At 39.0% G+C, this 13,038-nt stretch overlaps 1 protein-coding gene across 3 annotated transcripts in view; it reads right to left on the reverse strand.

Annotated features, from left to right (window-relative positions):
• Positions 1-2,005: 2,005 nt before the first annotated feature.
• LOC129093422 (glucosidase 2 subunit beta-like) overlaps positions 2,006-13,038 on the reverse strand; it is a 103,880-nt gene continuing 92,847 nt past the window's right edge. For all 3 annotated transcript variants that reach the window (XM_054601437.1, XM_054601436.1, XM_054601438.1), the window contains 2 exons: positions 5,535-5,634; positions 2,006-3,750 (listed from right to left, as the gene is read on the reverse strand). In XM_054601437.1, coding sequence (XP_054457412.1) covers positions 3,613-3,750; positions 5,535-5,634 — 238 coding nt within the window. In that variant the 3' untranslated portion in view covers positions 2,006-3,612. The remainder of the gene's footprint in view (positions 3,751-5,534; positions 5,635-13,038) is intronic.

Here is a 13,038-nt window from a genome sequence, read left to right on the forward strand (position 1 = left end):
TCTCTTTTTATTGTCCATGAGCCATCCCTCTTTCCACACTATTCTCACCTAGTTACTCATGATATCATTCATTTTGATTTAACATACAAATTCATTCCCCTGAAAGGATATTACTTATTTGGTCAAATAGGAACTGGATTACTTCACTCTTGTACATAGCAGGTCATTAGGACACCTCAACAGTTATTTCTTCAGTGCTTTTTGTTATCAAAATAATCATTACAATCACATATTTACTAAATCATATTAATTCACTATACATAAATAAGCTCTTTGAGATTACTACAACCTCTTATTAATCATATAATCTCTGTGTTCTTCGGCCTGATGTTTTTAGCCCAGTCTTTACTCCTTTTTACTTATGTCGAAAAAGTCATATGTCGTAAAACGTCAGAAAAAAGGCCATAGTACATTATTTTCGATAAATCTAAAAGAAAAGCACAGTATTGTATGTCAAAAAGTCATAGTCTAGTATGTAGAAAAAATGTTTGGTATAATTCGTCATTATAGGGCTTAGTATCTTTATTTATTAAATGTATACCAATACCAGTAGACTTCAAAGGGATAGCAAGACCAACCAAGAAAGTACTTTGTTTGATACCTTTCTTCGGCCAGTTCTGTTAAATGACACCACCACAGCATTTCATTTTGAAATAGTGTGGGCTGAAGATGTATAGTATATACATCTTCAGCCTACTGTATTTTCACCACCCTAGCAACTTTAAATGGTGTTTGGAGAAAAGATGTGGGCTAGAGTGTGACTGTGAAGCGTCATGATCGTGACTGAATAGATTGGAATAAGTTTAGAGGGAGATGGATGAGACTGTCGCATGCCGACTCAACGCAAAGGCCCTTTCTTCCCTCTCAGCCCTGGAGGTGTAACTGGCCTTTCTTCAAAAGAGGGAGCTTAAAACAATCTCCAAAAAGAGTGAAAGTGGTGCTGGGTTGTGGTGGGCGTCAGTCAACCAGTCAGTCAGGAAAAGGCCTTGCTGTCTCCCACTACAGATAACAGGTACCCTGAACTAGTTTCTACAAAGCTGAGTCAGAGATTTAATGCAATATAAAGCCTCTGGGCCCTTTTAGCAATTTGGAGTCAACACACAAATACGCCCACGCGCAACTGGAAAGACTTTCCATCCCTGCCCCTTCATGTGCAAATGTACTGAATAGAGGTGTGTAAGTATGTGACAGTGTGTTTGTGTGTACTCAGTTTTCAAATTGAAATCTTCCCACAACTCCCTCGTTTCCTTTTTTTGATACGTCGCTAAACAACGATGGCCAGTCCCAGTAAAGTCCTAGTAAAACTAACATGTCTTTATTCTTTTCACATAACTGCCCATTTAAATTGCAATATCCCAATGGGATCCTACCTATGCTGTGTGGGCTATGGAACAAAGTCATTTACCACATGATGATCATTCAGTAAAGTTAGGAGCTGTTAATACCCTGCAGATTGGCAAATCTGGTCCTTTGTGAGAGCTGGTTTTATCCAAGGAAAAGATCTTTACGAGACACAATTACATGACACCATATGGCAATGATGCAATATAAAGTTTTCTCCAGATGCCAATAATGCCTTCTGCAATGTTAGACTGAGTGCTGCTCTTAACACTATCTTAGTGATTGGCAGTATTCCCAGCTGTGGTGGAGTTAGGAGCCTGTGAAGGCTCAGTGTTTGTTATGCTGACATCAGCTTTGGCATCTGTTGCATATCTGAAACATTAAAAGAGGAAGATTAAAATATACAGTGATATTATCTTTCTTTGAGAGGGTGGGGAATGAAAATGTATCATATCCTTAGAAATACTGTTTTTGTCAAGCCAGTTTAGCTGAAGTGTTTTTATTTGATAAGCAGGGTGATTGCGGTGTGAGTTGTTGTGTTAACACATCTTGTTCCACTCAAGTTATTAAGTCATATCACTGCAGCAAAAAAAAAGTAACTGAGTATTGTATGCAAGTTTAGTTTAATAAGTATTTTCAAGAATGTCCTTTGTCTGACTTGGTTGACACCTTATACAAACCTGACAATTGTCCTAAAAACCAAAGGTGAAAGCAAATAGTAAGATTCCCCATTAAAAAAGAGAATGTGGATGGGAGCTGAAGCCAGATAAATAAAAAAACGGCAGCCCCTAAGCTACAAGGCCTGAGGCTATTGCATTGCTAACAGGCAAACAGCCACCCAGCTGCCCCAGCAGGGTAGGAATATATCAGGTAGCCTATTCCTGACAGCTGATTTAGCTCCCTCTTAATGAGCCAGGCTGCAAAACACACACAATCTGTTACGTAACATCATAAATAGCATGCAGAGTAAGAAGCAGACTGCTAATGCTGGCAGAATCTTGTGGAATCAAGATACATTACATTCAGTACAACATGCATCACTAATAGTAGTTGAAAGTGGGTCTACATTGTGAAAGTGTTGTGAGACTGTACATTAGTGCGTAGAAATATGTAGGTCTATACTTAATATTCAAACCATTTGAAAATGTTTTACAGTGTGATTGTTTAGGAAATGATATAACAAGGTAACAGTACAGTTGGTGAGGTTATATTAAAGTATGAAGTAGTTTTATTTGTGCTTATGAATAATCAGTTTTTTGATACAGCAGTTACAGTAGTAGCAATGTCACTTTATTCATTCAACGTTACACATTCTAATGTTGCTGAGTCTTTAGTGTAAATATACTGAAATATAATGTGTATAATAAAACAGTGTTCACTTTCTGTATTTTTCCCTTTGTCTACAAGAAAAGAAAACACCTTGAACATCTTGAAAAGACCAAAGCAAACAATGTGTTACTTTGTCTCTGAATACTTAACTTCTTTACCCTGTTTGTGGTGCTCGGCCCGCGGCTGATGATAAAATCTCTGTAATAACTTGTCACAAATACATAGTTAGGTTTTTTTTTAAAAGGCTGAATAATTCCGTAAAACAGCTGTGCACTGTGGTTACTCAAACGAGAAAAAAAAAGTGCATTTGTTAGGGACTACTTTCAGCTGTTGGTTAATACACATTTGGCTCTAGAGTGAATATTTACAGCAGAATGGCAGTGTATGGCGGATTGACTCAAAATAAACTTCATTGCTCATCTTTATCATTATGAAGGAAAGTCTCAACCTATGCAACAGTGTGGCTCATTGATGTGTTTTTAATCGTTTTTGGATAACAATGGGGTTCTATGTGAATCTAACTCAAGCTCTGGCTTTAAGTAAAATTAGTGGCATGTCATTTGGGCTTGTAATTGAACTAGTTTCACTTTATTTATTCAATTATTAACATGTTAATCGTATTAATTGTAAGGCCTTAAGTGTAAACCCATATAAGGAATATAGTGCATTGGGAAGAATGATTGTGTCCACTAAGTCATTCATTAATGCTGTACTCAAACAAGTGACAATATAAAGCAACAACAGTGTAACAATTCATGAAAACTTAAGTGGTCTAGGTGCAGCATTACTGAAAATCTGATTCTGACCTTAGCAAGACTTCTTTGGAAGAATATATGTTCTGACAACACAGATGTCAGAGGGGACCCTCAGGACCCCAGGCTGTCACCGCAGGCTAGCCAAGGGGGGCTAAATTAATCTAGACCAGGCCAGTAAGGGAAGGGGTCACAGTTCACTGTGTATGCCCCGCTGCTTCAGCACCGGCTGACAGGCCACAGGAGTCTGAAAGTCCATGATGTACTGGCATTTGCTGGGCTCCTTCACCGATCGCAAGGCTGTCTCTGTTCCGCATGTCAATGTGACCTAGAAAATCACAAAGAAGAAAAGTTGTGGTGGTGCAGGGAGAGGAGCCGTTGTTAGCCTGAGTCAAGAGCCATGCCAGTATTATCTCCCAATGGAGGCTGATTGAAGACGCTGTCCTACCTCTTGTTTTAGTGATTTTTCTAAGCAATTTCAAACTTTTGTGAAGGAATGGGATTCACCTCAAATGGCAGAATTATGCAAAAAAAAAAAAAAAAAAAAAAAAACTGCAGTAGTGGAGTAGTTGATTCAAACATAATCAGGTCCGTTGTTAAATAAAATGATCTCACTGTACATGAGGAGTTTCATCATTTTCCCCTTGTGTGAACGGTGATTACCACTGCCATGACTGTAATAGCAAGGAAAAGCAACTTATTTTTGCTTTTAGGGGGTTTCCATAGCAACCCCTCACATCATACAGCACCCTGAACAGACAATCCCTCTGGCAAACACAAGCACCTGAGGAGGGAGAGCGATGGGAACTTGACAGGTATTATTGTACTAAAGTTTAAGGCTGGTACAAATGGTGATCTGGTTTTGTCCCGTACTTGGATTAACAAAAAAAAGTTTTTCTTACGTCACTTAATAACTTGTTGCACAGAGATAATAGGTGAGTGTTTGCGCTCGCTCAGACAAAGTGTTTTCTACCTAGATGTCATCAGGGTTATTTTTAGCTTGGACTTTGAGACTCCTCATTTAAATCAGAAAGCCTGAACCACAAAATGAGTGTAACACAAATGTCCCCACTAATCTTTCATTGCACAAGAAAACTTTGTGTGCACATTACAGCAAGTAATGCAGATTAAGTTACTCTTTAAACTGTGTTTTATGTTTACAACAGACAGTTTTGTCTGTACCCCTTTGTTTTCTCTTCTGACTGACTAACAGTCTCTTCTAACAGTGTTGTCCCATTCTCAGATCTTGGTACAATATAATCATTACCAAGACATAAAAGGGTAAAGTCTACAAAAATCGGACATATATGTTGATAAACTGGAATTCTCCTTTAAACAATGGGAGAGGCAAGTTTTGATCTGGCTGTACAGTAGCTAAACCTACTGCTCACATGTAACAGTGACAATCCAGCACTTTGAATTTGATTATTAGTTTAAACAGCTGAGTTCACTCTTCTCCGCAGACTTCTAAGATACACTGCATGCTGCTTGAATTTGGTTTACCTCAATATCTACCACTGAAAGAATATGTTAATGGTCCCACGACTCAAGTATACCTAGAGAAGTGGAGGTGCAGACAGTGAGAGCACTACCCAAAGACGAGATTCAGCATTTCAAATATAATGAGCGTTGACTTCTGACGAGACTTCATTTATGCCAACTGCACTCGGCTAGGGAGTCGTATCAAAGCAATTCAGTCTTTTCAAAGGGGGCCCCTGGTTAATATGAGTACATACATTTGCAAACGACATTTATTGGGCTTCGATTTGAAGAGGGGGCCAGGCCCAGAAAATAAGATAATTAAATGTGCTGCATTTTCAATCGAGCAAATTCTCACACAAAAATGTAAACAGATCTCATAAAAGTGCCTGAAAGATGAGTCAATACTGTTAAAATAGAGAAAGAGAAAGCTGCAGGAGAATGCAACATCAACCATAAAACCAATGTAGACTGACAGAGGGGGGGGGGAGGCAAGTCAGCTTCTATCACTTGGCTTTGAGCAAAACATCTTTTTGCCAGGCTGCCGAGTAGGCCATGAGGACTGAATATCTTTTACTGATTGACTGAATCGGTATGTATTGTTTTTTTTTGTGAAATACATGTAGTACTTACTGTAGTACTGCGTGAACCTCCTTGCCAGCAGGGTTCTCCATTCTCATACACCATCTGACTGTACTGGTTCTTTGGTGTTCCTGCCCACATCCCCCACCTCCTGAAATAAAAAAGGTCAATTTAATATTTTCATAAAGTGCATGTGGAAAGTTTCAGTCTATTAGGCAAGCCAAACAAAAATAAGTAAGTTCCTACCCTTTTATAAAAAAAAAAATAGTTTAAAAAAATGGACAAACTGAGCACAGAAAAATCATATTTAAAACACCACCAAGTTGGCTTATTGAAAATCAGTTCCTCACAACAAACATAAAAAGCTGGCATTGCCCTCCTTTGGATCCTGGCACCAGTGCTCATGCGTCCCCTCTCCTTTTCAACAATGGAGGGGAAATATTAATTAGCATTTTGTCAGAGTTAATTCTGTCTGCAATACCACACGAGGGAAGGACAAGAGAAATACAGACGCCAGTATAGCCCATCTCAAATGAGGCTGTGTCTGCCCAGTGCTAGCTTATTACATTCTCACCAAACATTTCAAGGGGAGTTGAAACCAAAGCAAACCAGGGTGCCAGTGGACACTGTACAACACAGCCCCACAGTACTGACACAAGCCATTTGATTATGGTTACAGCAGCTAACTTCCTCTGATCTTTTGCTGAACTTGAGAAGCTTTCTTTAGGTGGCATTGACTGAAGTCATGCTGCTGCCAAGTATTGATTTTTGTAAAACATTGTAATCCTGTTAGGGAGGAAAATCTTTTCTGCATTTGGTGCATGGTCGATTGAAGATTTGACTGATCTCTTGTCCTACATAGGCCTTTCTGTCTGCAATGCTAAATCATTAGAACAGATAACAAACACAAAATTAATTTCTTGACGCATACAAGATACATCAAGAATTAAAAACGTAAGATCTGAAAGCCATTACGTAAACGGCTTGTCAATGTGCTGTTGATCATTCTCGATAAAGAGCAACAAAAGCTAATAATTCAACGGTTTGTTTTCTATATCTGCCAAAGTGCTTCTCTTACTAGTACCAACCCTGTTAACCAATGTGCCTACATTAATACAGGGTATTAAAGTAGCAAAATCTGATCTGTTCTTTCAGTTATGTTGTTGCTGTTATAAAAGCTAATCTGCTTTATATCATGGCCTATTGTGATAATTTTATTGGTTCTATAATTGGTCTTAGTAATATAATATATTTATTATAATACATTTAGATAGAGAAGCACTATGTAAGCAATAGGAATAAAATAAACCTTTCTCTACAGTAGTTTGTTGTTCAATTGGTTGTTCATTTTTTTTGAGAGCCATTTTATTCTCATTTAACCTTGATGAGGGCCAACATGGAGTTCTTTGATTTCAAAAAGCACCCTTTTTTAACGTACTATCATCGGGTCCTCAAATATTGCGCTTCTGCCGATTATTAAAGATGCCTGAACGGGTTCAGTCAAAGGTGAGGTGCTCATACAAGTGGAAGCTGGCTGGGCCCGAGCGTCTCGCCTTTTCCTTCCAGCCCGTTTGATTGGGTTTTAGCACTCTGTTAGTACCAGGAGGCTCTCAAATTGATTGCTGTCAGGGCCAGCAGACATGGCAAGCGGAGAAAGTGACGTGCTCTGGGCTCTCGCTGCTAGTTGACCAGTGATCCCTCTCACATCACCTTCATGCGTCATGGTCTGCCCAAGGGGCAACCTCCAGAGCTAGCAAATGAAGCCAATGCAGAGGTGCCAAAAACTGCAGTTTGTTAAATGACCACTTGAGGCTGGCTCCAAAAGTGAGTCCATCCCCATTGACCCCCATGTTAAAATGCTCAACATTACAGCAGAAATATATACAGCGGGTAAAATAAGTATTGAACACGTCACCATTTTTCTCAGTAAATATATTTCTAAAGGTGCTATTGACATGAAATTTTCACCAGATGTTGGTAACAACCCTCTTTGCCCATATTTAGAGTTAGGCTGTGCCGTGACTGCCAAGATGGAGATGGATGGAGCCACCGACTTTGAGCTTCAGAAATCAATTGGTGACTTAACGGAGACTACGCCCTTTTTTTCATACAGTCAATGGGTCTGCCGTACCTTGTTTGTGTTAAATTCCTTCATTAATCTACATCCTTACTCTGTCAGGCCTGCTGTGCCCCAGGTGGCAGCGTGGGCACCGTCAACTAGACTCAAGTTATCACTGAGATGTGGCCATATCATTCCCTGTAATATTCTACCTGCACTTAATATCGGGTGATCATTCTACATTTCACCATACTAGTGCATAGCTCATTATTTTCACCTCTGAAAAACATCCAATTGGGTCTTATTGCTGAATTTCGTGGCACCAGGGTGCATCAACATTTTGGCGTTATGCACCCTGGTGATGCCCACTTGCGCTTGAGGCAGTTAGAAATCCTGTTTGCCTGCTCAAAAACATGGTTACCAACCAACTACTACTACTATTCAGATGGGGCTAAAATGTTCAGGATTAAAAAAATGAAAGCAGACACATTGCTGTTCAATAAACTAACATGAATGAAAAAGGTTAAAGTACGTAAATAGATTATCACTGGCTGCAGAGGGTAAATTGTATCTTAGCTCCATTTCCGACCACAGGGAGACAAGGGAAGGGCTACAAATGCAGACTTCCTTTTAATTATTAATGATGAATGATATTGAACACATGCTTCTTTTAAGGCTTAAAACCTGGAGAATCTTATTTTCAGATATCCAGGTTCTAATTTGATTTTCGGCTGGCCTCCTCTAATGCCCTAGAAGGCATCTTCCATCACAGATAAACTTGTAAAAGCAGCATATCTACTCAGCTAAATTATATTATCTATACATTTGCTTTGCATTTAGGGTGAGATAGAGGGCCCTGGAGAACACAGACACACCTAATTGCACACATTAGGGAGTCAATCTCATTTAATTTTCTATCTGAATCATTAAGGTGTGATTTCTATTGACAAACAGAACAGCAGATGGAGTTGTGATTCAATCACATCCGGTGTCCACAAAAATACCATTAAAATTGCAGTTTCACCTCCTTGATGCCTTCAAGCAGCAACTGGGAAACATCACAGACCATTTTATCTTGATTTTATACAATTTAGTATAAAATCTTAAAAAAATTAAATGGAGAAATGAATCGCTAAAGACATGTCTATATCCATCAATGTCAGTTATCAAAAAAAGGTTTATAGGTATGGTACTGAAACATTTCTAATAATACCCAGCTCTAGAGTGATCTACCATGGGTTTATGTTATAAGAGAACGTCAACATCAAACCGGGTCCTTTTTATAAACTCCATTCACTTGAAGCAACTGTCAACGATCTGATGTGCCAACTCAGCATCAGATTACTTGTAAATACTTCTCAAACAACCACCTCCTCATATTGAGTCCTAACCTGTCTTAAGATGGTAAGTCTGTGCTTATTACCGTCACCTTCCCACTGTAGCATACACTCATTAGCTGCCACTGCAATAAATTATACCTCACAGCTATGCTTTTTACTGCTTTATCAAGCGGTGTGAAGCAGCAAGTTAGACCCTCACTATGCTGTTAATTCGCTAATCATTTACAGCATGACATGCGGTGCCACACAGGCAGGTAGAGAGAACAATTTGGACTCGTTGAAGCAGCACTCTCACACCCAGGCAGGGCCAAGATTCGCTAACCTCTGCCACTCGTGTAAGGTCACTCATCAAAGAGCAGCGTTTTGAGATCAACGCAGACACTGCCATTGCTGTGCCAGTCAATGATATTCCTCTCACCTTCCAACCACCAATTGTGCCCAGCACCTTAATAAATAATTCATACGCATAGGAACTAATGAAGGGCACATGCATGCTCAGTCAGAGCTTTACTTTCACTTCATATGACTGATATACAAAGATGAAGGATGTAAATAAATCTTGAACAGGTCAATTATTGAAATTGCAGACAGCAAAGTGGATGGATTTTGGCCAGTTTTCTTATGTATAGCACGTTGCTCAACATAATTACTCTAAATCAGTAAGTATCATCCATGGCACATTTTGTTTTGGATGCGCCGCATAAACAGAACACCAAGGTCATTTTATGTGCGGTTATAAACAAACTCAGGGTGCATATTTCATCGACACCTACTGACAGATATGAATCAGGGCTCATGTCAAAAACCCAAATCAGTATTCTGTTAACAGCTCACTTGTGCCTCATTAACGACTGGGCTAGATGTTGCCATGGCTACCCAGCAGAAAGGCCATCAGGGGTTCACAGTGTCATCTTCCCCCCATCCTCCACTCCCTACCACTTTAACCCTCTCCTCAGACACACGAGTCATTACCACTTCGCCTTGATTGCCGGATAAAGTGGGTGCTGTTAGGTTCATGGGCCATAAAGCACAAACACCTCAGGAACACATATATAGGCATTACTCTTACTATATTAGTGAGTGTGTTGCATAAATGTATCTGCCAGGCCGTCAGTGGCTACACTGGTATACTGAGGCATGCACCTCTTGGGCATTGAGTATTGGGCATTAAGCGGCTGCCATGTTCCCAGGTAAAGAGGGACCCTCTCTTCACTAATGGCACTCCAGCGAATGACCTTGACAGCTTGAAAATGAGCGCATTAAGTGGAACACTTAAATGTATAATTATGCACTTGTCCCAGTGGAACCTTTAGTACTCTGTAGGTTAAATCATTATGGCTTAAATAAGATGAAAAAAACAATGGTAAAATAAATAAAGAAAATGCAAATGCCCATCAAACAATTAAACAATTAATATGAACAAATGGAAGAGAGCATATCTCCATTTATTAAGCGGGCATAATGGAAAAGGGGAACCAGTTGACAGTAAAGCAACAAACAAAGCAATTGATCAATTTACAATAAAAAAAAAAAGAATATGCATAAAAATGCGAAGTGCTTTTTGTCAACATGACGTTTGAATAAAAATGTAATCTGAATAGCGAGATAAAGTGTCTATAATATAAGTAAACTAGCACTATGTTAAACTGACCATCTCATTTTTACATAAACGTTTATGAAGTTTATGTACTATGAAAACTACCATGGATATGAAAATGTAAAATATGTATCAATAAAGACTTTATTTCAAGCGATCATTTTCAAAAATAATAGCCCAGGGATAATGCAGGGTAGAATATAAAACTGAAAAATATTGTTGGCCAGGTGGATTGAATAATTATAAAATTGACACCCTTTCATCCGCATCAATAATTGTCATAATTGAAATATATATTTCAAAGCTTCCACTGTGGCTTTTGAATAAAATTGTGATTGTTTGTGGTCAAATTTATGACAGCATCGCAAATTATGTTACTGTGGTTATATAAATTTGATGTGTGCCGGCAAGCGGGTGAGCAAACATTTTTTGGTCTGCGGTGAAAATGTTTTAGAAAAGCTAAATGCCAAACAATACAGGTTGAAGCTGAATATTTCTCAATAGAAAAATATGTTGGGAATTTTGGAAATGATAAGATCTATGTTTTTCTAATACATTTTCACTTTTGGACTTTACAACACTATGGAGAACTCAAGGCAAACGTATTTCCTTTTATAGAGAAATGGGGCCGTGGCAGTATGCCGATTGCGAGAAGCAGGCACACGCCTATCAATGTAGAATGATTCTGATTCACCAACATACAAATGGTGCACAAACATCATGATATAGAGTCCTACAACTTATTCTTGGACTGGGATGATAATTAAAAGGGGGATAATAAAGTTATTTATCCAATATATATATATATATATTTAGCAGCTTTTAACACTGTTGTGGGTTAAAGGTCACCAGCTCACAAAATGTTGGCAATCCATGGGTAGGTCAAGGGGCTGCGACTAGTTCAGACATGACGGTAATGGGTTTCAAATTAAATATCAAATGTTTTAGTCGTAAAAGCTTAGAATATGGATGGAAGTGACGATCTGATTTTGGCTATCCATATAGGCCTGCCAGCTTAGCAATGAAAGCCCCTGACACAAGGTTGGGCCGTCGTTGAGCATCTCTGGCCCTAGTTTTTGCGGAGTTGGACGCTTTTTGGGCAATTGAGCAAGTTGAAAAGGCGGCGGAGCCCTTCAATGCACGAGAACAGAAACAGAAGTGAGGAAGGCAAGTACTACTAAAGTAAAGAGGGCACACACAGAAGGCTCTTCTCTTTTTTTCATCTAATCATTCCTATACAGAAATATTTTCACAATGGCATGGCCATATGGAATTAAGCATATGTCTCGCATATCACACAGAGTTAGCAAAAGCTGAATTCTTTTTTTTAAATATCAATACTGTCAAAATGCCAGATTGTATGGTATTTTTAGCCAATAACTGCCACACCTACGTGAGGATATTTTCTAAATAGGTGTTGAAGAGTATCATTCCATGATTCAATCTCAGGCTCATATTCAAGTTTTTTATGCTCATTTGTAACCTGCTTGGTTAAATCTAAGAGCTCTCTTGCGATTGCTGCTAAATAAAATGGCAACCTGTCAAAATAATTAGCCACAGTGCTCTTCTCCTATTTATACATGAAAACTGCAAGTGAACAGTAATTAATCTTGAAAAGGAGAAGGGACATGATATATTCTACATCAGAACTTCATTCCTTTAAAACTTTTAAAAATACGATGAGCTTTTCAGCTGCTCTCATAAGAAATTGACTCTTATTGATCAAATGAACATATTTCCATATTACCATGGCTATAGAGTAGAATCTCCTTTCTTGGGCATTTCCCAGTAAATGTGATCAGCTGGGCGATTCATGCTAAGGCCCCTCAAAGGACATTGACAGCCTGGAGGCATTCACATCGCCGCAAATCTTTCTGCCAGCATTTCTTTTCTTTCATACACTCAGGAGGTGTTTTTCTATTTTTTTTTTTTTTTTTTTGAAGGGTTACAGGAACGGTCATTATCTCTGTTGTTCTGTGTTTATTGTTTGTATTGCTGTACCACAAGTTGCCCCTTTGGACAAATTAAAATCTCTAAAAAAAATCTAAAGTGGCCAAATAATATAAGGTTGCTAGCGCTTGTTTTAAGGTGAGCCTGTCAGTGGATGAGAGAAAACGTTGTTATGCTATGTCTGCATGTGTCGCTCAAACAAAACAGCATGTGTATGTCTACAGTGCACTGTTAGAAACAGCCAACCTATTTGTACGTTCCCTGGTGGCCAGTGTAGCCCACTCTCTCTGGGGTTGCTCTGTGCTATCAATTCAACTGCCTGGCTCCTTTGCAGTGGGCATACACAGTCATTCACTGTGGTTTCAATGTTGCTAGGCTACCTTACTTCTCCACTGTTTTCTGTTTGAAAATCTACTGTTCAATAAAGCAGTTCAAGGGAGACCTGTGGGTTTGAATACTGAGCGATATGAACCTGCAGGAGCAACAGACAACACTAATAGCCTTTCTTTGTTTCACAATACCCTTTTTCTTTTCTCCCCATGACTTGGTCACACAGCAGCACTGTGCTTACCTCTATAGCCCTTGCAACATAAAATTCATACACAACAT

The sequence above is a fragment of the Anoplopoma fimbria genome, chromosome 7 (assembly GCF_027596085.1).
Source record: "Anoplopoma fimbria isolate UVic2021 breed Golden Eagle Sablefish chromosome 7, Afim_UVic_2022, whole genome shotgun sequence".
In the NCBI taxonomy this organism is placed as follows: domain Eukaryota; kingdom Metazoa; phylum Chordata; class Actinopteri; order Perciformes; family Anoplopomatidae; genus Anoplopoma; species Anoplopoma fimbria.